The sequence below is a fragment of the Oxyura jamaicensis genome, chromosome 21, assembly GCF_011077185.1.
Source record: "Oxyura jamaicensis isolate SHBP4307 breed ruddy duck chromosome 21, BPBGC_Ojam_1.0, whole genome shotgun sequence".
NCBI lineage: Eukaryota > Metazoa > Chordata > Aves > Anseriformes > Anatidae > Oxyura > Oxyura jamaicensis.
The window spans coordinates 1,234,769-1,258,447 of record NC_048913.1 but is presented as its reverse complement, the minus strand read 5'-3'; the positions used below and the strand labels follow the sequence as shown (position 1 = coordinate 1,258,447).

Sequence of the window (23,679 nt, the reverse complement as noted above, 5' to 3'; positions counted from 1 at the left end):
GCAAGGCTGCAGGGAAAAGGTTAATTAAAATCCATCGGGATGAACATGTGTGGGATTCAGTTCCTTTATCTTTTCAGTACCAGTTCGGTAAAGCTATTTCAGCAGTTTTAGGGAACAGTGAGGCGGGAAGGAGATGACCCAAGCAGGGTGCTGGAGTGCCCCGCAGTGCGGCATGGCCAAGGGTCTGGGAGCACAGCCCCATGCCAGGATGTGTCAGAGCAAAAAAACCTGCACTCCTTCACCTCTTCCTTGTACTACATGAATCCAGCACTAACTTGTATTGTACAGTCACCATGAATAACCTGCAGAAACCACAGCCCCCGTTTCTTCATCCACTTTGGATGGCCAAAATGCCCCCACAGCCTCAGCTGGCGTCTTGTTGTAAGGCAGCCTTGGGAAAGCCCTCAGGGCTCGCACAGCTCCAGGGCATTACACCAGGCTTGCTTCCCTTCCACAGCAGCCTCGCCTAGGCAGGCAGGAGGAGCTCGTGGCTCTCTCTGCACACACCTCTGCCATCCCCAGCAGCAGCAAGTTTCCAAGGGCGCTTCGGGAGCAGATGCACTGATAACAGCCCGATTCAGCATTCCCAATCATCTGAGGATGTGGAAACAGGACCAGGAGGTATTTTGCCTCAGCTGCTGGCTTTGTCCTCAGCTCACCTTTCTTTGCCTGTAGGCGCCGCAGCTGGGAGCGTCGCCCCACTCCCGCTGGTGAGCCTTGCCTTTGTTTCACTCTCCCGATGGCGCCGATAACCGCGCGGTGCTCGGAGCGCAGCGGAGGTGCACGTAACGACAAGCAGGCAGCCGCCTCTCGACTTGCTGCTTCACTCATCCTCTCAAATCTTCCCTCGCAGCTTTACTTCATTCCACTTCTCCATGTAGGATGGCATTTTGAATAGAAACCAACCTGCGCACAGGCACGTCGGTGCAGGTGCCACGCTGTGCGTGAAGCTACGAGTGCGGTGGCCAACACAGAGCTGGCAACTGCCTGGCTGTGGAACGCACAGGGTGCCTGTAAGGAGCCCGCAGCTGATGGAAACCCTGCAGCCAAACAGAAGCACCCAGCTGTGCCATATGCTGCTTCCTGACATACATTAGAGGGTCATGGAGAAAACATCCAGGTTCCAGGTCTGCTCCACTGTGACAATTTAATGCAAGTCCCTGGCAGAGAACAACGGTCTCTCCTTTAAAGGTTAACTGCATGAGGACATAATCCACAGCACCGCAATTAGTCACCCAACACGAACACAAGAAGCAAACAGAGCACTGTTTGTACACAGAATGGATTTGAAAGCACTCAAGCCCCCAGTGGTATGCACACCACTGTTACACGAAACACCTCTCTGTTCGCCGTTAGTCCAACAACGTACAATGCAATGCAGCCACGGCAGCTCCTTGTGCTTGCTTTGCTTTTGCAGCCGTCTGACTGTAAAACCACGTCTGTGTACAGGCACACACTGCCAGGACTGGCAAATGCGGCTGCTGTCCAGGTAAACCAGCGCCTGCTGCTTCAAAAATCACACGACCAAAATGTCCAATGCAACCTGTCAGAGGCCTCGACACATGCCCCCGAGGACTTGGCTGCACGCAGAGCCACCAGCTCCGCTCAGTGACGACCTGCCCTGTGCTGGGGCTCCATGCCTTGGAGGGCAGCTGGGCTTAGTGCTGGCTGAAGACAGTGGTCCTGGGAGGTAGGAAGCCAAAAAGCCCCGTGGTCTGCAGGGTGTGTGTCCGCGGCTGGCAGGGAAAGGCTCGCCCTGCTGGGGCAGGCAACCAAGACATTTACCTGCGGCAGTCCTCTCCCCTCCACCTGCTGGCTTTGTCAGACACACCATTCAGAGGAGAGGTGTTTCGTGCTGCAACATGCCAAAAATCCACTTTTCAGAGAGGGAAAGAGAGATGGATGTTTTTCCTTGTTTTGTGCTGCTGTTGTTCTCAGCTAGGTGGGACCGAAGACGATGGGATGGGTTGGGTTTGTTTTGTTTTGTAATCTGCCCCTACTTCTTTGTAAACTGTGCAGGGATATTAGACATACCTTCTTCGAAGAAAGGCTAATTTAGATTATATGCCAGATTTTTTTCTTGCAAATGTCTGGACACTCATCTTTTTCTGAAGATGATTTAAAAACAAACAAACAAAAAAAGGGAGCTTAGAGATCACACACTTTGCAGTAGATGTTGTTTTTTTTTTTCCCAGGTTCAGAGAACTTAACCCTGGAAAGAACAGCCAAAAGGCCTGGGCCAAGGCTTTTTGCTCTTCCAGTTGCCTGCTTTGGATGACATTCCTCCTGACCACGAGAAAAATACCGCAGCCTTGCCAGACTGAAAGACATCATCCACAAAAGCTGGGATAGACACACAAGTGTGCATGGAGCTGCAGATCTGTGGAGCCCAGATCAGTAGGGTGAGGAGAATTAGGATCAGGATAGTGAAGGTGGAAGTTTATGCTCCAGACAAAGCTTGTCTTGGAGAAATTGTATGAGCTAATGTAGTTGGATGGAGACATCAAATGCAGTTGGAGTTTGAGATAATCAGCTGGTCTATGAATAACAAAACAGTAACTCACCCCGCTTCCAAAGGTCTACCACATCTCGCACACACACTGATATCACTTTTATAATCGACAGCTTGGGGCATTTATTTATTAGGATTATCTCATGATGAGATAATGCATTCCTTGATTGCTCCATAACTCACAAGCATCCAAAGTCTTCAGTGGACTGCAGCCTTCACATATTCTCCGTTATTTCCTACATCTTCAGGCAACCTCAGTCGTTATCTGCTGCTAAATCAGCTGAACATACAAGGATGGAGAGGCAGGTGTTTGTGCGCTTGCAGAAGTCGCACCTCACTCAACATCCCCAGCTACCATCACACAGAAGCCAGCACACATAAATATTCCACAAAACATCCTGGTTGTGACATTGCAGCGCCTGACCCTGCACTGCATGGTCTGCTAACGCTTGTGAGTTTCTGCCAGATGGAGACGTAAGAGGCTGCTCTACCAGCCCCAGGAGAGCCGCAGGGGAGCAGGTGAGATGGAGCAGAACAGCTCCGTCCCCTCCACCTGCTGGGTGGAAGGAAGCTCGGGCTGGCCAGGCACTGGCCACAGCAGCGGGTTTGAGGCGCCTTTGCTGGGACGCTGCTGCCAACAGATGCCAGTAGCTGTGGAGCTGCGTGCCGAGGTGAGCTGGGAGCCACGGCTGTCCTGAGCGCATCCCTGGCTGTAGCCCACGGCTTGCCCCTAGCTCCCAACTGCAGTCCCTCTGCCAGAGGATTCCCCGCACGCAGAAAATGACACGGGATAACACAGAGCTCTGTCCTTTACCAGACTCCACCACAAAGTGCTCATATGACCCAGAAAAACTCAGTCTCTTGGAGAGAAAGCCAGATCTGCTCATGATAAGCAGTGCCGTGTTTCGTTTCTTGCCCTGGACCGGGGGGACAGCCTTTGGAGCTGAGTTAAAAACGAGTCATGATAACCCAGCAGAGCACATACATTTGTTTTAAAACGAACACAGCACAGTAGCTGTCTTTCCAACATGTTAAACCAAGCCACATAGCTGTACAGCAACTGGTGGGAAGAAACTCTCGTTTCTTTCCCTCTCTGCCAGAAATGACTTTTCAGAAGAATAAACCTGCCAGAGGCAGAGTACAGCTCTACAAATCCGAGCCGGCTACATGACCACGGTCAGACGTACGGCGAGGTCACCGGGCTGTGCCTTCAGCAGCTGCCAGCCTGTACCCCCACCTGGCCGCCGGCAGCCCCCACGCCCCCCGAGCCCACTACATACCCGGCCTCATCTCTGGGGGGGCAACGCCGTACCCCGCGCGCCCCAGGTAGCAGCGGTAGCAGTTCCTCCACAGGTAGCGGTAGTGATTGCCGGCAGCACCGCGGATGCCACCCAGAAAGCCAAAGCACCAGAGGAGCATCCAGACGTGCCTCTGCTCCTGCCCCATGGCGAGAAGCTGTGAGGAGTGAAACAGGAGGAAGGAAAAAAAAAAGAGAAAAAAAACTTCCACGAACTGCAGTCCCGCAGCAAGATAAAGGCGAAAGAGCGTCAAGCGGCAGGAGGCGGAAAAAAAAAAAAATAAAAATAAAAAAGGAGAAGGCACCGAAGCGAGCGCGCCCGGGGTGCGCTGTGCGCGGGGTGCGCGGTGCTGCCCCCGCCCCGCAGGTACGGGGCGAGCCCCGCAGGCGCCTCCCCCGGCCCCGGCGCCCCCCCGCGGAGCGAGGCAGCGGCGGCAGCCCCGGGAGGGGGGGTGAGGGGTAGGTGGGCGCCCACCCGGTTGGGCACGGAGCTGCCGCCAGGACGGACGGACACCCCCGGGTAGGCTGGCCAAACCCAGCTCCTCCGGGAAAAAGCAAGGGAGCTGCGAGCCCCGACCTGGCACCCCCAAAATCACTGGTACCCGGCCCTATAACGAGCCACCCTCTGCCCCATTTCTGCTTTATGGCAAATTGGAACGTTTCCCCCGAGGTGCCCGCTGTTGGACGGGCGCCTGCTGTCACCGCCCCCCCCCCCCCCCCCAAAACAGCCCACGACCGGGGAAGCTGCAACCCAGCGCGAAAACTGCCCTGTGTGTTTCCTAAAAGAAAAATTCCTCATCAGCGAACGGAGCTAAATGAGGAACAGCCACTGTGAACGGTACAGAGAAAACCGTAACGTTACCGTTTCCTTTAATATGGAACCTCGCATTTTATTTTACCTTTTTCATTAAGCAAGAAGTAAGAATAGCTTATTGGATTTTCCAGAGGCGAGCTCCAAAGCCTCATTTAGCTTTCTGGAATGTTTTGAAACAATGTGCTCGCAGGGTTGAGCCGGGGGGAAGAACGGGGCCTGCCACTTTGAGACATTTTAGAAGTATTATTTGGCTGTAGTAAAATTCCAAATTAAAACTTGTGGTTTAGGCTGCAATGAATAGCATTCCACAGAAAATTTTGAAGCACTGCAAGAAGCTGAATCCAGGAGGAAAATAACAGTTTAAGGCTATTTCTGCAGTGGTTTCCAAAGAAAGGTGGACTGGAGTCACGAGTCCCATTAGCAGATTGATCCAAGCAAGAGCAGCTTCCTAGCATCCCGTGGACCATCGTAACATTGGATGACCCACTGTAACAGTCCACATGCTTCTCATTAATATTTTGAATTCAACAAAAATATCCAACCCAAAAATCTGTCAGTTGCTTTGCGGAAAAAAAAAAAAAAAATGCAACCTTCCCAAAGAATGCTGCACGTTTTTGGAAGCGATTGGCACAAGCGACACCGGTGCAAAGCGTCAGTGTGACAGCACCCCACCTCGTCCACAAATGCCTGTCTGCCATCCCCCCGCAGGTCTGCTGGAGCCCCCACGGACACAGGTAGCTGCATGCTGCCATCCCGCAGGAAGACACTTTTAGATCTCCTAAATTCTTCGCCCATTTAAAAATAACACATTGCCAGACATCGTGAATATTCCTTGCTGGCCAAAGAGCAGTTCCTCGGGAACTGTGACATTTAAGCCATTACAATGGCCAGTGTTGACACTTTTCCTGTAAACGTTTTTAGTAGTGTTGACATGCAAAAATGAATGTTGCCACAGAGCTATGAAAAACGTTTTAGGCTGACTTCCTCCATTCAGCAGTGTTATTAACATTGTCTATATTAAATTATCCTTGCCTGGAATGCCTATGAATCACAGCGAGCGCAGTTCTCCGAGTGACTCCCTGGCTCTGCAAACACAAACCCACGCGACCCTTCCACTGGCTCCGTGACCTGGAAATTCCTCCTGGTCGGGCATACCCAGCTCCCTGCAAACACTTCTTGCCCTGCAGAAAGAAATGCTATCATAGCTGCTGGCGCTCAACAAATTATGTGACAAACTTGTTCAATCTCATATTTCCTTGGACTGCTAAAAAATAAAATAAAGTCATGCGAGGCTCAGACGTTCCCCAACGGCTCTGTGGTGCAGCACATGTATCAAAAGCACTTCAGGTTTGAACATAAACTGAACCCTGCTTATGTAATAAGTTATGCTTGGCCAGGTTTGAGCCAGCTCGAGCTTCCTTGTCACCTAATTAACTTCAGCTGATTAGGTACGAAGAGTCAGTTTGAGTACGGTAACACATTCCAATCAGCAGCAAATCATTCCACCTTCCCGTGGCATTAGCTGGCCGACCCCTGGCTTCAAGAGGGGTTCTGTACGCAGCGGCTGAGCTGCACAAAACCCTCACTGTCACAGACTTCTGTTCAGCCTTAATTCTTAAATTAATTCTTAAAAGAACTAATTCTTAAAAGAATGAATAAATTATCGCAAGAACCCAAACAAATTACAACCAAAGATGTGGTACTTCCTAGTTTAACAGCGCGTTAGGTCCCGAAGTTCCTGAAGTTAACTCATCCCTGCACGGCCACAGCTCAGCCAGCTTAGGTGAACACGAGCGGCTGAACCTTCAGCCAAAGGTACCCAGCTTCTGAACCAGGTTTCTTCTGATCGATTCTACAGTGAAAAGGAAATAGCCGAACAGGCATTGTGGAGCCCAGGAGGACAAGCAGCACAAGACAACTTCCAGACGGGTGCTTGCACATCCCTGCCAGAGAGGGCTGAGCACTGGCTGTGTGCTCACCGGACCCTGTTGTGTCTTTGAGCTGCTTTGCCCTTCCATGGGGACGCTGCTCCTGCTCCAGGGTGGCTTGCCACCCCCAGCTGACTGGCTGCTACCACAAGCAAGGTTTCCGTCCTACTCATCACTTTTAACCAAAGGAGATGCCACAGGATCAGCTGCGGCAGAGAAGCAGGAATTGGCACAGACTGGAAAAGTCAGAAGCTTTTTGTTCGTCCAGTCTGAACTCCCTCTTTCGGTTAAGACGTGGCTTATTTCAAAGCAGCCATCGAGCCTTGTTCCATTTCAAAGGGAATTAAATAGGGGGAAATTCCTACATATGGCATTCTGCAATGGCACCGGGGTTAGCAGCAGAGACCTGTTAACAGTCTCTGCTCTCAAAGTCCTTGTGGCCAACATGGAGCCAGCAAAGGGGCCGAAATACTTAACCTCACTTTTTGAAGTCCCGGCTGCTTTATTCAAGCTCCATCAGGATTTCTATCAAGAAAAGCTGAATATTTTACAAACTGTAAACATTAATCAGTGCCTTTTGTCTTTTCTAAACTCCCCCATCTGTACAAACATGGACCTAATCCCATCCACTCTTCTTCGTGCATGCATTATCATCCAGAGTATTTGCAAAGAGTTTATTTGGTGAAAAATAAGAAAAAATAATGTAAAACATGTCGAGGAAGGTCCACCCACTGTCACAGAAGAGTGATGGAGGAGGGTGAAACACTCCTGAGACCAGGCCGAAGGGACACGCACGGGCTCTGCAGACAGACAATTACAGGAATACATGCAGAGGGGTTCACATTGTCTCCCCTAAAAAAAAAAGGGGGGGGGGGGGCAGGAGGTACGAGGACAAAGAATTGTTTGTTTCCACCAAAATCCCGAACCTCTTTATCATCCGAGGAGCTGATCCCCGTCCGGGGAATTCTGGGGAAACTGAAAATATTTTAGCTTGGCTAAGATAAGGGTAGAGCTGTTTATTTCACACATCTCTACGGTGGTACGGAGCCAGGAAATACTTTTCAGTTATTTTCAACAAAACATGACAAATGTACCAAATTGGCAAGAAAGTGACATTTTTCTACAGAATTCTTTAATGTCCAAACCGATATCCACAGCAATGACTCTTTCCCAGTTTGTCAGTAATCTTTGTTAATTATTTTGAATTCTTTTGGACCTCTGCTAAGCAAACCAGTGCTGAAAATATCTGAGAAGAAAATATCTGAGAATGCCACCAAGAAGCATGACAACCCTAAGCAGTTGACAGTGCAGTGGGAATTTTGATGTTGTGCTAGGGAATATGCGAGCTTTGAATTTCTAGTCTGCAGGAACCTAGCAGAGGTGTCTTTCCCTGATATTTTCAGTGAATCCTGGAACTGCAATATACTCTAAAAAATATATCTTGTTCTTGGCTCTGATAAGCAAATAGCTCTTCGCATTTTTCTGACTCCCAGCTCCAGCCGCCTCAAACACGCAGCACTTGCACAGATGATAATTCCCAGGGAGAACGGGATGGGAGATCTGCTCAGTGCATAACAGCCGAGGTTTGAGCTGCAGGAGGTGAAAAGTCCACTTGATGTAAGGCTTGCTCTGGGTACTATGCTAATGCAAATCCCATTTTATGCTTTACAAACACAAAATCGTGTCTTCTTTTTCATTCTGGTTTGAAAGCAGGAGATTTAAAGTGGAAAACATGGAACAGTGTGATGGTAAAGACTCACGAGGATAACATTCATCCTTTTGAAACAATGAAAATACAACCTCAAGAGATCCAAGATCTCACACTGAAAGCTTCATTTTTACCCAGGTCAGGCTTTCCGTCTGTTACTTGTAGCAATCATGCATCTAAGTGTGCAGCAGAACGAGAAGACTTTTTCTAGATGACTGAACACCAAAAGTGTGCACGGTATGTGAGGGAACAAGAAAACCTGAACGCCTCTCCTTCAGAAGTGTGGTTGGGACAGCTCTGCAGCATGTGGCATCAGTGCAGCCAACACAAACGTAAAGCTCCAGATTTCACAGCCACACCTGAATGAACTCACTCTGGTGAACTACCAGAGCATCCCCAGGGCCTCGGGCAAGAAGGCAACGTTGGAGACATCGCAAGCCTCCTCTAAGAAGCATCAGCAAAATAATCCTCTACATTTATCATTGAAAGAAACGTTTCTTCTCCACAGACTGGGGACACCGTAGTGCTTTTTTTTTTATCACAGTGTCAAACTGCTTCCATGTACAAGAGCAAACAATCCATTCTGAAGGTAATTCAAACAGCATGTGCGTGAATGCAGGGAGATGCATTGCGTTGCTCAGAGGTAATCTTAAAAAAAGATTAAATTAATGCTGAACAGCAGGAGGCTGCAGGCTCAGTAGCTGTCCTGTGAGAGGCACTCCAGGGCCCGTGACAGTGCCATTAGGAAACGACATGGGCTCGGGGGGGTCTCAGTGCAAGTCTTAAAAAGGGAATCGGGCAAAAGGACTTGGTAGCCTAAAGTGCTGCTGGAAAATCATTTTTATGTGAACATCAAGAAAAAAGGCAACGTATAGAGAAAGCAGGCACGAGGTTGTGCAAAGTCTGTGGCTGCTGCAGACATTACAAGTACGTGTTCTGTTCAAGCCAATATCCCAGAAGTTGGACATTTTGGCCAAGCTTTATGTTCACATTCATATTCCATTTTCCACTAGTGTCCTAGTATTTCTTGTCTTCCTAGCAGAAACATTAGTGGGACAACTAATATTAACAGCAGAGGCTGATGAGATTTTAGAAGTTTTACTCTCTCGTCTTCAATCAATAGGGTAGATTTATGATATCTTTCCACTAAAATTCCTTCAAGTTAACCCACACAAGTTGTCTGAATAGTATTAATCCAGAGAAGACTAAACGAAAAGGCTGTGAAAATGAGAATATTCACATATTTTCTACTAGCTTTTCCAAACAAAGTTCAGAATGAATCATGTAGCCCCACCTCCTTCCACAGCCATACCAATACCAGCAGTAATAATACCTTATTACAAGCACTTTTCATTTCATTCATATCCAAAGCCATTTTGCATCAATTAAAAAGATGGAATTCTAAAACTAAATCATTTCAAATATCAGGAGAGAATTCAGACTAATTACACGTTAATATGAGCAGTAATTTAAGTAGAGGACAATTAGCACATTCATTTTCTGCAATGTGATATAAAAGAAATCACTATTTAAAGTGACAGACGCCTCTGCTTAGCTACTGCTCCCTCTGTCACCTCCAGTCACCATCATCATTTGAAAACTCGTTTTGGGGCAATAACACAGCGGTGCACTGGGATGGTTCTGAAGAACTGGGACGGGTCCAGCAGGGAGGCCACCAGCGTCCCCACCAGCAGCGATACGCTGGCTCCATGCCATCGAAGTCCCCAGCAGACCGACCAGCCTCCCTCACCCTTCTACACCAAGCCTCCTGAAGCCAAAGTTGTCTCCTCACCCTGGGGGAGCCCAGACCTTTGAGGAACACACCACTTATAATCAGACTACCTCCCGAACAGAGGTGAGCCAAAACCTCACCAAACCGCCAGGCGAACATGGAAAATTGCACCCTGCTGCTTTCCTTCTTACTTCGCCACAGGCTCCCTCTACCCTTCAGCATGGCCCTAAGAGAAAATCCCACAGCAGAAAAAGAACCTGGTGAGGAAGCAAAGATGCCACCTATGGGTTCAGAACCAGGCCTGACACTGGGGGTCCCTACAAAACAGAACCTGAACTTCCCTCCCGACCAAGGCCATGTTCTACCCACAAGTCCATCTGGAAGCTATTAAGATGTACTGGAGACGTTTTCCATTCAAGTCACAGAATCACAGAATTTCTAGGTTGGAAGAGACCTCAAGATCATCGAGTCCAACCTCTAACCTAACACTAACAGTCCCCACTAAACCATATCCCCAAGCTCTACATCTAAACGTCTTTTGAAGACTTCCAGGGATGGTGACTCCACCACCTCCCTGGGCAGCCTGTTCCAATGCCTCACAACCCTTTCAGTAAAGAAGCTCTTCCTAACATCTGACCTAAAACTCCCCTGGCGCAACTTTAGCCCATTCCCCCTCGTCCTGTCACCAGGCACGAGGGAGAACAGGCCAACCCCCACCTCTCTACAGCCTCCTTTAAGGTATCTGTAGAGAGCGATAAGGTCGCCCCTGAGCCTCCTCTTCTCCAGGCTGAATAAGCCCAGCTCCTTCAGCCGCTCCTCGTAGGACTTGTTCTCCAGGCCCCTCACCAGCTTCGTCGCCCTTCTTTGGACCCGCTCAAGCACCTCGATGTCCTTCTTGTAGCGAGGGGCCCAAAACTGAACGCAGTACTCGAGGTACGGCCTCACCAGAGCCGAGTACAGGGGGACGATCACCTCCCTAGCCCTGCTGGTCACACTATTTCTGATACAAGCCAGGATGCCGTTGGCCTTCTTGGCCACCTGAGCACACTGCTGGCTCATATTCAGCCGACTGTCCACTATCACTCCCAGGTCTTTTTCCGCCTGGCAGCTCTCCAACCACTCATCTCCCAGCCTGTAGCTCTGCTTGGGGTTATTACGCCCCAGGTGCAGGACCCAGCACTTGGCCTTGTTAAACTTCATGCAGTTGACCCCAGCCCATCGGTGCAGCCTATCCAGATCCTCCTGCAGAGCCTTCCTACCCTCGAGCAGGTCGACACACGCACCTAACTTGGTGTCATCTGCAAACTTACTGAGGGTGCACTCAATGCCCTCGTCCAGATCCAGTGTTTTCACGCCTCACCAAAATACACAATAGCTACTTTAATTAGTAAAGACTGTATGCTGCCAAGGTTAAGGTTTCCATGCACAACGTCAGCGGGCTACAGGAGCCCAGGCTAACAGACCCAGAGCTCAGCACTCTGCAGAGTGAGCCTAGGACTCAGCTCCCAGGCTTCTGAGGAAGGCTCACGGACCTCCTGGACAGGAAGCCTCCTGGGGACAAGGGCTTCTCTCACCAACCGGGGCACAAAACTCCTGTCTTGCACAGACTATGCATCCTGGGGAGAAATCCTGGCTGTTCAGCTGGAAACACCAGTCCCTGCAACACCTCCTGTGCGCTGGATGGTGGTGGGACCAGAGACTGGCAGGGAGACGGCAAGGAGGGAACTGTTGGGCTGCATCAGTATCAGGCCATTCTTTTACCTCCAGTGACAGACCAAAATCAACCCCAGATTAGGAAATGCTAAGTTTCAGTTGGACATGTGAAATATATAGGGAGATTTCGAAAAAGATCTATCAGTTGCTGGCAAATTCTTGACGTTTGGCACTAAACAAGGCACTCTGAAAATGTATTTGTACTTAAGAAGCTACTTTTTTTTTGTTCTGTGGAGAAGCATTTCCTTCTTAAAGTTGAAAAATGGAGACAAATACTGTTTTAAGGCATTTGGTCTGGATAGAAGAATAATGAGCTGTACCTTTGCCAAAAATGCATGCTTCAGCCATACTGTACTCAGTACATTTCCTTCTGCTACTGCAGATAAATCTCCAGTTCCTTTGCTCACCGAGTGCTGATGGAGCTCCCTGTCTGCTGCGAGCCAGCCCCGCTTCCATCTGCTCCCAGCCTGCCCCAAACCCTGCATCGATGGCCAAACCGGCAGGGAATGCTTTGAGGAAGGGGCAAGAGGAGGCCAGGGCCATGAGACAGACAGGGGGTTGTGGGTGATGGACACGGGGAGAGGGTGATGGACACGGGGAGAGGGTGATGGACACGGGGAGAGGGTGATGGACACGGATGGAAGGCAATGCATTTGGGCAGCCTGCGGGTAGCCCAGCACCCAGACACCGATGCAGGCGCTGGCGGCACATCAGGAAGGACAGATGCAGACGGTGTCGAGGTGAGCAGTCGATGCAATACTTGAAGTCCTCCCCCCCTCATCCCAAGCGTCCCGGCCGGGGCGCTGGGGCCGTGGCACCGCCGCCCTCTGCCGGCAGCGGCTGCCCCCGGCCGCCAGCAGCGCCCGGGATGAACGGGGTCAAACCAAGGCTGATGAGATTTGGAGCACCCACATCTCATTCCCTGAGCATTCAGTCCCCAAGAACTGGTTCACAAGAGTGTCACGGGCTCGCACCATACCCACTTTGTGCCTGCGCTCACTGCAGTCCACGTTACCAAATCCCAGCACAGGCATTTTTCACGCAGGTACAGGCACCAACATTTACGTTCTGCATGCTTGACCAAAACACGTTGTCGAACACTAATGAGCTATTGTAGGGCTTCTGAAATGAGCCTAGAAAACAGGAGTTTCATCTTTGTTCATGGGCTGAGCTTTTAGAAATAAACTCTAATGTATGTCTTAAGTATAAGAAAAAATTCCACCTACAGAAAATTCTGTATAAGAAAATATCTGGATAAGAAAAAAAATCACCTGCTTTGGAATTTAATAGAAATCTCTGACTTGTGCATTGCCTATCAAGAGAGTCACAGATCTCAAATCCTGGCAGGCAGACACTACAGACAGGCAGCTTGTTTTCTGCTTTTCCCAAACTCATGAATCAAAAGGACTGACAAAAATTACATGTTGTACCCTTTGAGGTCTGCTGGGCAGATTACCTCAATTTTTCTCTAACTGCCTGGCAACAGCTTCTCCTGTCCGCAGAAGGATGCTGCATGGAAAACCTTTGTGCAAAGGCACCAGGCCTCAGCTATCTCAAAACATCCGCCAGCACAAGAAGGACATTTTGCCTGGCAGTCTTCTGGGTGCTGGCTTCCTGTTCCCCCAAGGCTAAAGAATCATGTCATTAGCCTGTAATTAATAACTTCCATCCTCTTTATCCACATCCAAACTGGACTGACGTGCCTGTCTGGGCTCAGAGCTCCCTAACTACTTCTGAAACATCAGACTGTGCAAGTTTTGTTTTACTTTTCAGAAATCCTAAGACCTGCTAGAGCTTAGCAAAATCCCCAACGGTTTGTACTTGCTTAATCCTCTCACTGCAGCTACCCGCCAGGGTTAGGAACTCCACAGCTCATTCCAGATGCTTTGTGTAAGACAAAGGTTTCCAGGGCTGCCCTGCAACTCCTTCACCTGCTCTCTTAAGATGGATTTTCACACTACCGGTGTGATTTCTATGAGATGCAACAGCCTAAACGGAGTATCTGTTTGAAAAGAGAATGGTATGTTACTGTCACAGCTGTAAGAAGAATAGATTTTTAAACCAGTTCTGGAAAGTAGCTCTGCATCAGTTAAAGGCTTTCCTGTTTTCATCAAAGATCTGGCAAAACTTACAGTTACTGTCCTACTGTGAACTGCTCTCAGGACGGATGCCAGCTCTGGCAGACACACAACCAGGTGACACGACAGCCTGTGTTTTACATGCAGAAAAGTAATTTGAAGTGCTGTGAGTGCTGCTCACAAATACAAGGCAAAATTCTTGTTCCTGCTCTGCCCATTGCTCCTGCAACCGTCATCACAGTTTTCATTCACACAAACAGCAACTGCAGCTGGATGCATTGGGCAATACTGGGTTTCAAAGAAATGCTTGTCGACTTGTTAAGGGAAGCAGAGGAGGAATTAAGAAGCATGACCCTGCAGGATTGTGCAAAGCTTAGAGGGGGCTTGAGAATTTGAAACCCAGCTGATGTTTTAGGAGCTAAAAGGGCAGCAGCTCTGGCAGGAGCATCTGTCCTGCTGGGCTAGGCAAGGAAAGGCTTCCACAGTGGAAGTAATCCTGCAAGGAGCATTCAGAGAAGTGCCTCCTGGGCACTGCCTCGTGCTTTGGAGGCACACGATGGCAAAATCTAGCTGGAGAGATGAGCACAAGTCACAGAGAGTCCTGTGCTGAAGAGCTGACCCATCCAGAGGGGATCCTGAGCTGGAAGGTCTCTGTGACTTTCCTGGGTATGTGCTGGATGCAACTGAAGTCTAGCACATTAGGAGGATTTAAATTATTGCTATTATTTAAACAGACTTTTTTTTCATAAGGCTCCCTTTAATCTTTCAAGTGGATTCAATTTAAGCAGTTTCCACATAAACTGTAAGTTTCCCCAGAAGCACAGAGAGCAGGACTTACCCTTGCCTTCATGTTTTGTAAAAATAAGCATTGTGGTTATGCTCTACAAACACTACTTTCAAAATTTTAAAGCTTGTATTTATCAAAGCTTTATGAAACTTCCTTCCCCCACAACTGAAGCATGCAAGCCATAAATAAAATGATGGGCATCCCTCACGCCAGGACTCACATGGTTCTCCAAGATCTCCAGACAAAGGATACCTGCATGGGATAATTCTTCAAAAGGGGGGAAAAAATAAAATAAAAAGTTTCCAAGGATACTGATGAGCAAGCTGAAGGCTCGGAAAGGAAAGACCAGCACTTTGCACACCCAGCCTGCTCCCACGCTTCCGTCTTCGCTCCCTGTGGGTTCCCTGCTGACCCTGGAAACCAAGCATGGGTCGCCTCGCGCCAGGCCTACAGGCTCCACCAATGCTTGGTTTCCACGGTCAGGTGCAGCTCATCTCAAGGGGCTCCAGGAAAACACTCCTCAGAGAGGCGTCTTGCTGTTCTCTGCTTCGCTCGGATGTTTGCTGGAGTGCCACGTGCATGCAACTAAATCCAACGGGAAACCTCTTACAAGACTTCCGTTAAAATTACCTGTTATTATGTAGTCTCAGATTATCAGAGACTCAGATTATCAGAGTCTCAGGTTATCGGAAATTTGCTTCAGAGGGTGATAGCACCATGAGTAAATCAGTGCAAGAAGGCTGGTGGAGGAGGAAGGGAAGAGGGGACGTGGTGCACACCATGTAGGTAAAGGCTGAAATTGGGATTTGTTGTTGTTCTTTCACACCTTGGTCAGTGATCTTAATAAAGAAACATCATCAGTATTAGCTAATTTACAAGTTTTTTGCTACTTTAGTTCCACTTTGGCATTAAATCACCTCATGGAGGCAGGCAGGGGTTCTGGGCCCCAGAGGGCGGGACAAGGCCAAAGGCAGCAGTGGTGCCCATCCTGCAGCACCACAGGTGCTGTGCTCCAGCATTTGTAGGTTCATTTTGATGCCTTTTACTAGGAAAGGCTGGAAATTAAATACTGATAGTAGCAGGTATTCCTGCTCTTCATGAGAATCCCTAAGTCATTTTAAGGAAAACAGAATTAAGGCACATCTGGTATTTCATTTACAGGGGTCACACACTCCCACATGAAAGAAAAAAAATCTTAAGCTGATAACAACAACAAAAACCAACACTTTTCCATCTGCCTTTGGGCTAAGAGACCATTAACATTCACAGCCTATTGTCAGGAGACTTTACAACATCTTGTGGAAGGGCCTGAAGGAAGCTGAAATGAGGAAAGGCCCCAGTTAGCTTTCTCTTGAACAAGGGCTGCCCCTTCCCTGCATAGCAGCAAACACACCACAGTCACATTTCCCAGTTCTGAAGCCCACCTACAGCCACATTCTTGGGAAGAAGATCAGGGAACACAACCCTCAGTAGAAGGAGGAATGTCTTTGTGCATCATCCTTATGGCCCATTAAGAAGTAAGCACGTGGCAGACCACACAAACCACCTCAGATATTTGCTATGGGTAACACAATGCCAGCACCAGGCTCGGCTGCACCTCCCCAGCAGAAAAATGTCTGTGTTTCAGAAACCATCTGTCATGCTCGACAGCTCTGCGAGATGCCTGCTGCTGCCTGGGAGAAGCATTGGTGCTGGGAGAGCGCTGGGGCTGCAGGACTTGCGGTGTGGCTGGAACTGAGCACGCTGCTGCCTAGTGAGAAACACTGTCAGTGCCTTTTCCCATCATCTTTTTTTTTTTTTTTTTTTTAAATAAAAGACTTTTAACTACCTAATTATTTATTTTTGCAGAGGGAAATTTTCCATTTCCTGACCATTTCAGAGTCCAAGACCTGCCTTTTTCCTCTTCAACACCTACCACTGCATGAGAGCACGAGCTGACATCAGAGAACTTTGCTGTAAAAGGCAGCTCAGACCAGTGGAAGACCAGACCCAGGGCATGGAGCCTCACAGACAGATCCCTTCCTTCACTGCTCTCACCACGGTTCTTCTCAGTTCTCACCACGGCTGCAGATAAAGCAGCTGAGGGAGCCCCTGCTTCAGGAGGACAGAGCTGCTTCTGGCTGGAGGGCATTGAGGGTGGGAAAGGCAAGTTGCAAAACACAAGGACATAACCAGACATGTAGAAAAGAGAAACTGTAAGGATATTTTATGTCATTTCCCATCTTTCAGAACGTCCTTTTCAGATTCTCATCCTAACCCAACTAACCCTCTATAAACTCAGTCTTTTCCCCTGGGTTATAGTGAGTGCTCAGACAACCTCAGACTGTCTCCTGATCCACAAGATGTAGAGATGTAATAAAAAATCCATGGCAGACAGCATCTCCGTGAAATCTGGGAAATCACAGCCTTTCAAGAGAAGATGCCTGATGAGATCTGCTGAGGTCTGCAGGGAGCAGATTATCTTTCACAACTCTGTAACTTCCTGTAGAGCTCGGATAAAACTGATGCCATGTATGTATTGCTATGGCAATCTACTGCAACCAATTGTGATCTCATTTCACAAAATGACTCCTTGTTTCCTTGTTGCCCCTATTTTTCTGCCATCAAGTTTTGCAGAAAACAGGAAGCTTGACCTTGCCTGCAGAAAATCTCTCCAGAGCATCTCATGCCTTCAGAACCCGAGGCCAGGAGGAGTCCGGCATGTTAATAGATAAAACGGCCCTGCAGATGACATAACCACCGAGCAGGAAGCTAAACAGTTGGAGGCCAAACTGCATTTCTGACCTCTTTGTAAGAACAAACCCATGTTACCAATAGTCATTAATGTGGTAATGCAGCAGAAATGGCAGGCGGGTCACAGAACTGCAGTGTCACAGCAGGAGCAGCCTGGCACCCTGGCAGGCACCCCGGCAGCCTGCACTCCGTGGGTGAGCCAAAAGCAATTGGCAAACCAAAGGCTACAGCCAAAAAACAGACGGGTTACAAATGTACCTGCTTCAGCCTGATGTGGTGAGATTGGGGCTCAGTACAGCGCCTGGGGAGACTCAGCTCAGGCTCACCTGGAATTACTACACGGAATTACTACTGAAATACATCTTTAAGCAGAGCTAACACAGCTTGACTGACACCTGTGGGTTGTTGCTGCCGTCCTTGGTCACAGTGCTCCTGCCACCTGCCAGGCCTGGGGACACTCAGCAGGCAGGGCGGCTGGGTTTTCCTCTGTCAGAAACCAGGGCATAGCCACTTTCATTAAAAAGACAGCAGCAAAAGAAAAACCAGAAATTTGCAAAGGCAAGCACCCAGGGAGCACTGAGGGTGAGCCCAGCAGATAGGGCTGCTGTTGTTGATCCTGCTGTGCCCAGGGCTCGCAGCCATGCTGCATCTCTCTGTGTGCCCAGGAGAGCATCTCTGGAGATGCTGCATCTAGGCAGATGACTGTGCTTGCCCAGGAATACATTGTCTCTTTGCTACAAGGGGAGAGGGGAAAACCCCATCTCATGGAGATTCAAAACCATGTCTGTGACCTCTTCATCCTCCTAATTCCTAGAAGCAGCCGTACATCATCTGGCTGAGTCTCAGAGCGTGAAAACCCTTCAGTGGTCCCAGGAACATCTGCTTAAAGGAGGAAATAAATAACAGAACAACAACAACAAAAATGTCCTGATAATCATCCCTGTCACCAGCTAATGGCTGAGAAACCCATCTTCCAGGAACAGATTTACTAGTCCCCAACACAAAAAAATGAGAAATGAAGTAGCGAAGGGCTCACCAGATCCATCTTTCCCCCGGAATGTGTGTAAATACCTGTCAGATTAGCATGAATTATTTCTTTTAGGTTGTGCAAATGTTCTGGAAGAGGGAACATCTGCAGGAGATAATAACTATGCAGATCTGCAAGTACTTCCACGCACATAATGAGTAGTTCCATGTATCTTCCCCATAGCCTCCAGGAAGGGGTGAGATGAAGATTTTCATCAAATATTCTTACTCCACTCAAAACAAACAGATTTACTTATCTTGATGTCTCAATGATACTCTATTTCCTTAGCCTCCTGCTGCCTGCAGGACACCCACAGCCCTACAGATGATCTCTTTGGGCCAGTTCCTGTCACTGGTTTCTACTGGGGTCCTCTCTCTATACTACCTTACCCCTTTCACTTGCAGCTTAAATCTTTAAAAAGTGGTGGGATTGGTTTTGCACACTTTCTCCTGTCTTTGGGCACGTGGTCACCCCAGCCCACCCATTTTGGCCAGTTTCCACTTTGCTTTCCTGAATGTCCTCAGAAGACTGAGCACTGTTCACCCAGGCTCATTTCTTCCAAAGGCTGCCTCGTGCTTTGAGGACCTTCTCCCACCGAGTCAGAGGCAGCAGTCTGCCTTGTCTCTGTGAGTAACGTTAGACTCTCAAACTCTGCCATAAAACCTTACTTTTCCTCTTGGACTATAAATACCTCTCTATAATGGAGAGAATTTTTCTTTGACACTTTATATCATGGATGCAATATAAAAATATACTGCTCTTGGCAGGCTTTGCAAGACTTCCCTTTGGGAGCTCAGAAAATGGGCTGGTGTTTGATGATTTTTTTTTCCATTCCTAGGCCAAAGCTGCATTTCATGGAAAGACATTGAGATGACTCCCATGGGAAAGAACCTATATTCCTGTTCTGGAGGAGCTGAAGAGACTTCCTTCAAAGTTTCCAGATCTTTGAAGTGACCTCAGCTCCATGAGATCACATCTGTGCTTGCCAAGGCTGAGTACAAAGGTGCGAATGCCGGCAGCAGCTCCCTCCTGCTCTCCTGCCAGGCTCTGTGCTGTCTCCAGCCACACATCCCCTCGGTGCTCCTCAGGCTACATCGAGCCCCGTTACATCTCCTGCTCTGGAGCAAAGCCACCAGGTGAAGCCAGTCTGACAGCTATGTGTCTGATAAGGCCCTTATTATTGCCTTAATAAGGGAGCAAGGAACCCTGATCTTACTAGTTATGCTGCCCTGACCAAAACCAATGAACCAAAGGCTCCCCAAAATCTAGTTGGAGGGTTTCAGCAGAACCCCTGTTACAACAGGAAAGCATTCAGACACACCAGCTCTCTCTCCTCCGTTCCCTGTGACCCAACTGCCGTGTGGGGAAAGTAGGAGAGCTGAACCCCAGGCCCACCCTGGGCTCACACATCACCTCCCCATCACCACGTCCCGTTACCCTGATGCTCTGACCTCTCCAGCTCGAACACCGTGGTGTACCTACTGCACGAGTTCCTCTGCCTGTGATGCTCGCTGCATTTTTAGCCTACCTGTGGCTTTAACAGTTGTTATACACAAACTGACCCGTGAAACTCACTTGAACATCAAAGTGGCATTAACATTTCTTTCTCCCAGACACCTGTAGTTACACTGAAGACAAATCAGGATAAAGAAACCAAAATGCTGTTCTCACAGTTGTGAGAGAATCATTCCCTTTACCATAACCATTCCTGATCTGTAATATTGCACCCACAAATGACAGTTCTGTTTTCCTGTGGTTTAGTTTGTTTGTTTTTTACCCTGTAAATACAAACAAAATATAGGTGCCTCTGTTTTTAACAGTACCACAAGATGAATGTAGTCAAGAGAATTTCAAGAAAAATGCTTTCTGGGAACAAACTAGGTGCACTTTTAATTCACCCGAACTCCAGATACCATGAGCTTATAAACGTATCATGCCCAAAGTCCCCAATGAGTTCAAACCAGAAATATCCTAAGTGATGCCCGTTAAGACCTGAGGGCTTTGTTTCCCAACTTCTCAGTTATTAGATTTGGTCTTTCCCCATGAGGAGGTGGATATAGTCTGATATAGTACTTATAAATCTCTGTCGAGGCCTAAAAGTGCTAACAACATAAGCCCCACAAGTTATGCTTAAAAACAAGCAGAAAACAGAACCACTACCTCTCATATAGTGTTTCCCTAAGAACACGACAGCTATTTGTTAAGATGCTATTATACACAAACATAAATAATGCAAATTTAACCATAAATGCAACACAAACAGAAGTATCCACTGACAGTTTATCTGCTGAATATCCCTTCTTTGGGTAATTCATTTTTGCTTCTGGGCAAAATGGTCCAAAACCAGTGGTTTGACAGATCTTGCAATGAGCTCATCAAAATAGCTAACTCATAAGGTCTCACAGGGCACTTACATTAAGCTCCTCCAGCTGCTGGCTTTGTTGGGCAGGACTGCTTAAGAGGCTGACAGAAGATAACGTGAATTACAGTGGAATTTCAAAGTATGACTTATGGCCTTTTATTTTTTAATGTCAAAAGCTTTAAAGAAAACTGCATTGAGCGGACTCTGATAATGACCTGGCAAAGAACGCTCAGCTGGGCAGCTAGGACTCGACAACATATTTTCAGGAGCAACAATGATAAAGGAGAAGGTTCTGCTACCAAAGTAAGAAATGAAAACTACAGGCACTGGAAGAAGTCGTTTGACACTCAGATGTTTCACTAATTGGGTTTAAACTTACTCACATGGATAAGAAGCTCCAAGAGCCACACTCTTTTTTTAAAGGAATCCTAAACCAAGCATCTTCCAAAGCTCTGCAGTGTTGATTGTCAGCTACTCCTTCCAGCAAACATCCATTTTTTGGCTGGAACAGTCAGAAGTGATGAAATACCACAAAGATGATTGCATTCTCTAGTTAAAGAAGGTTAGAACCAGAATGCTCAGCTCTGACAGGTCAACAGACCCCGTCTTTCCAGGCACTTAACAGACTTCTAGTCATATGTGACCCTAATGCAAACTGTACCTCGTTTTTGAGGCTTGCTCACTCAGCTACTAGCACACAATGGGCAGTGCACATTTTGTTCTGAAGAACTGGAGAGTCCCTGGGAAAAAATAATCTTCTCCTAGTCTCTTTGTCTCAATATAATTAAGGTCAATACTACAAAGTGGCCGAGAGGGGAAGCACTTTGTAAAGTTCTCAAGAGCTGCAGTAGCATTTATAGTAGAAGATTGTCTATGTAAAACTGTTGATTACTGATCTCATTATTTAGATTTCATGACAAAAGCCACTTCTGTTCCCAGATGCATAATAGGTGTCAAGAGTAAAAACCTTGAAAAATACATGGAAAAAGTTACAATAACAAATGGCTTGTTTATGCCATAATTGGTATTAGGCAATTAATGGTGGGATGAAACACCACATTGCTTCTGAAAACAAAAAGCAATACTGTTTAAAGAACGTTTAATGAGCACGTTTTATGTTGTCCTCAGCAAGTTTACTGCCAAGCCACAAAAGACATTTATACACACTTCCTTTTGTCTCTAATGAAAGGGTCATTGCTACTTGTTTCTTACTAAATTCACAAGTTTTTTTTTTTTTTTTAAAAAAAAAAAAGCCAAATGTAATGTTTTAAACTTGAAATTCATTCAGCTTCTCAAAGAAGCTGATGTTTAAGTTCAACCATGTTTTTTAGGCGCAGACCTTCGCAATGCTGCGCAGGCTATGAGAATCACAAGGCAAATCCAACACCTCCATGCAGAAAGATGGGTTCAGGGACCGCCTGCCACAGAGACCTATTGTACAGTTCTGAGATGCAGATACTCCAAGTTTTTGACATTCCAAAATCTTCACTATTAATGGGGTGAGATCGGAGCGACTGGAAAAAACGAAGACGGAAATAATGTTTTTATTTACTGGGAGCAAGTCTTCGACTGTGCAAGTCAGGGGAGTTTCCCAGACAGCGTTGGAGGGGGATGATGCCTAAATAATTTTAAACTGGCTAAATTACCTGATCTGCTGTCTCCCCAAGCCTATTTTCTTCATCTGTTTGTCCTATGCATGTCAAACATCACCAGTCTATGCTATGACATTATAAGAGATCTCCCATTTTGTAAAAACCAATGTGCTGCAGGAGAAGGGTTCTGCATTTCCAGCTACAGAAGGTTTCAGTACTGCGGAATGGGAAGTGGTGGTACAAACATCCCCAGAGGCTTTCCTTTCCAGAGCCCCGAGTCCTCGTTTCCTCATCTCCTGCAACGTGACAGCAGGAGCACCACACAGCAACCCAGACTGCTTCAGCACCGCATGAGCGTCAGTCTGAGCCAGATCAACCAGAGTGGAAGTTCAACAAAGGACAAAGGTGTTCAGAGTAGTAGAAAAAATGTGGCAAAATAAGTCAGTGGCATTGTTTCCTTTCTAATGAACCATTTTTGTAGGTCTAGAAAACTGACCTCACAGACCATTTCAAGAATTTCTGTCTGGGAAATAAATGCAGGAAGGAATGAACTTCAAAAGACTTAGAAAACATATTCACAGAACTAAATAAATGTACTACGGAGATGTATCAGACAAAAAAATACAAAATCTCACATGAGCCTCAGATTCCTTCTGATTAAAATCCTGCATACAGTATGAATATCCTCATGATAAATTTATCGCTAAATATGCCACGATGCATTCTGTATTCATACTGTCTACATCACTTAATGTCCTCTTTTTAACCATTTGCATTCTTGAATTTAAAAATATGCATTTTTAAAGAACATATCCTGTTATACTAATGAGACAGCAAAGTGAAAAGCCACGTCTTATTCTCACATAAGTGCAAAAACATCCCTGGCATTCTTTCACTTAAATCCTTGGAGTTTTTGATGGATTCATTTTACAAGCTAAATGTAGAATATAATTTTCCCAGCAAGTTTACCAAGGCAAATCATAATTGTGCTCCTGAACAAACAGAAATCAAAATACATTATTTGACTTTTCCCTGCGTGGCTGGTTTGGGCTACACAAGACCATCACTTACCAGTTAAAGTGAAGCCTTGTGTCATCTGAGATACCAGAAGATTGTGAGAATTCAAGCTTCTCATGATGAAAATGTACAGTAGAGGAAGCAGTGGACAATTTGCAGCTGGTGAAAAGAGGTATCCTCTAATTACATGCATCTGGCATCCATTATCTCAGCATCTGCTGTACTGAAATCCAATATGCCTCACAAAACACAATGGTATGCTGAGAAAAGCCACAATATCGCCTGGATTCTCTTTAACAGCTCAAGACCCACCCTTCCTCTTTATCCACTGCACGCTGCATTGTTAACACAGCAAAAGGAACCCAGCATCCTACTGATC

General features: G+C 47.3%; 1 protein-coding gene across 3 annotated transcripts in view; it reads right to left on the bottom strand.

The window, feature by feature from the left end:
* Nucleotides 1-23,679, bottom strand: part of MEGF6 (multiple EGF like domains 6) — a 77,203-nt gene that overhangs the window by 36,698 nt on the left and 16,826 nt on the right. The window contains exon 2 of one of the 3 annotated variants that reach the window (XM_035344704.1): nt 23,355-23,459. The exons of 1 other annotated variant lie outside the window; for it this stretch is intronic. In XM_035344704.1, coding sequence (XP_035200595.1) covers nt 23,355-23,459 — 105 coding nt within the window. Of the gene's footprint in view, nt 1-3,792; nt 4,137-23,354; nt 23,460-23,679 lie in introns of those variants that run through there. One more of the 3 variants, XM_035344705.1, reaches the window with a different exon arrangement.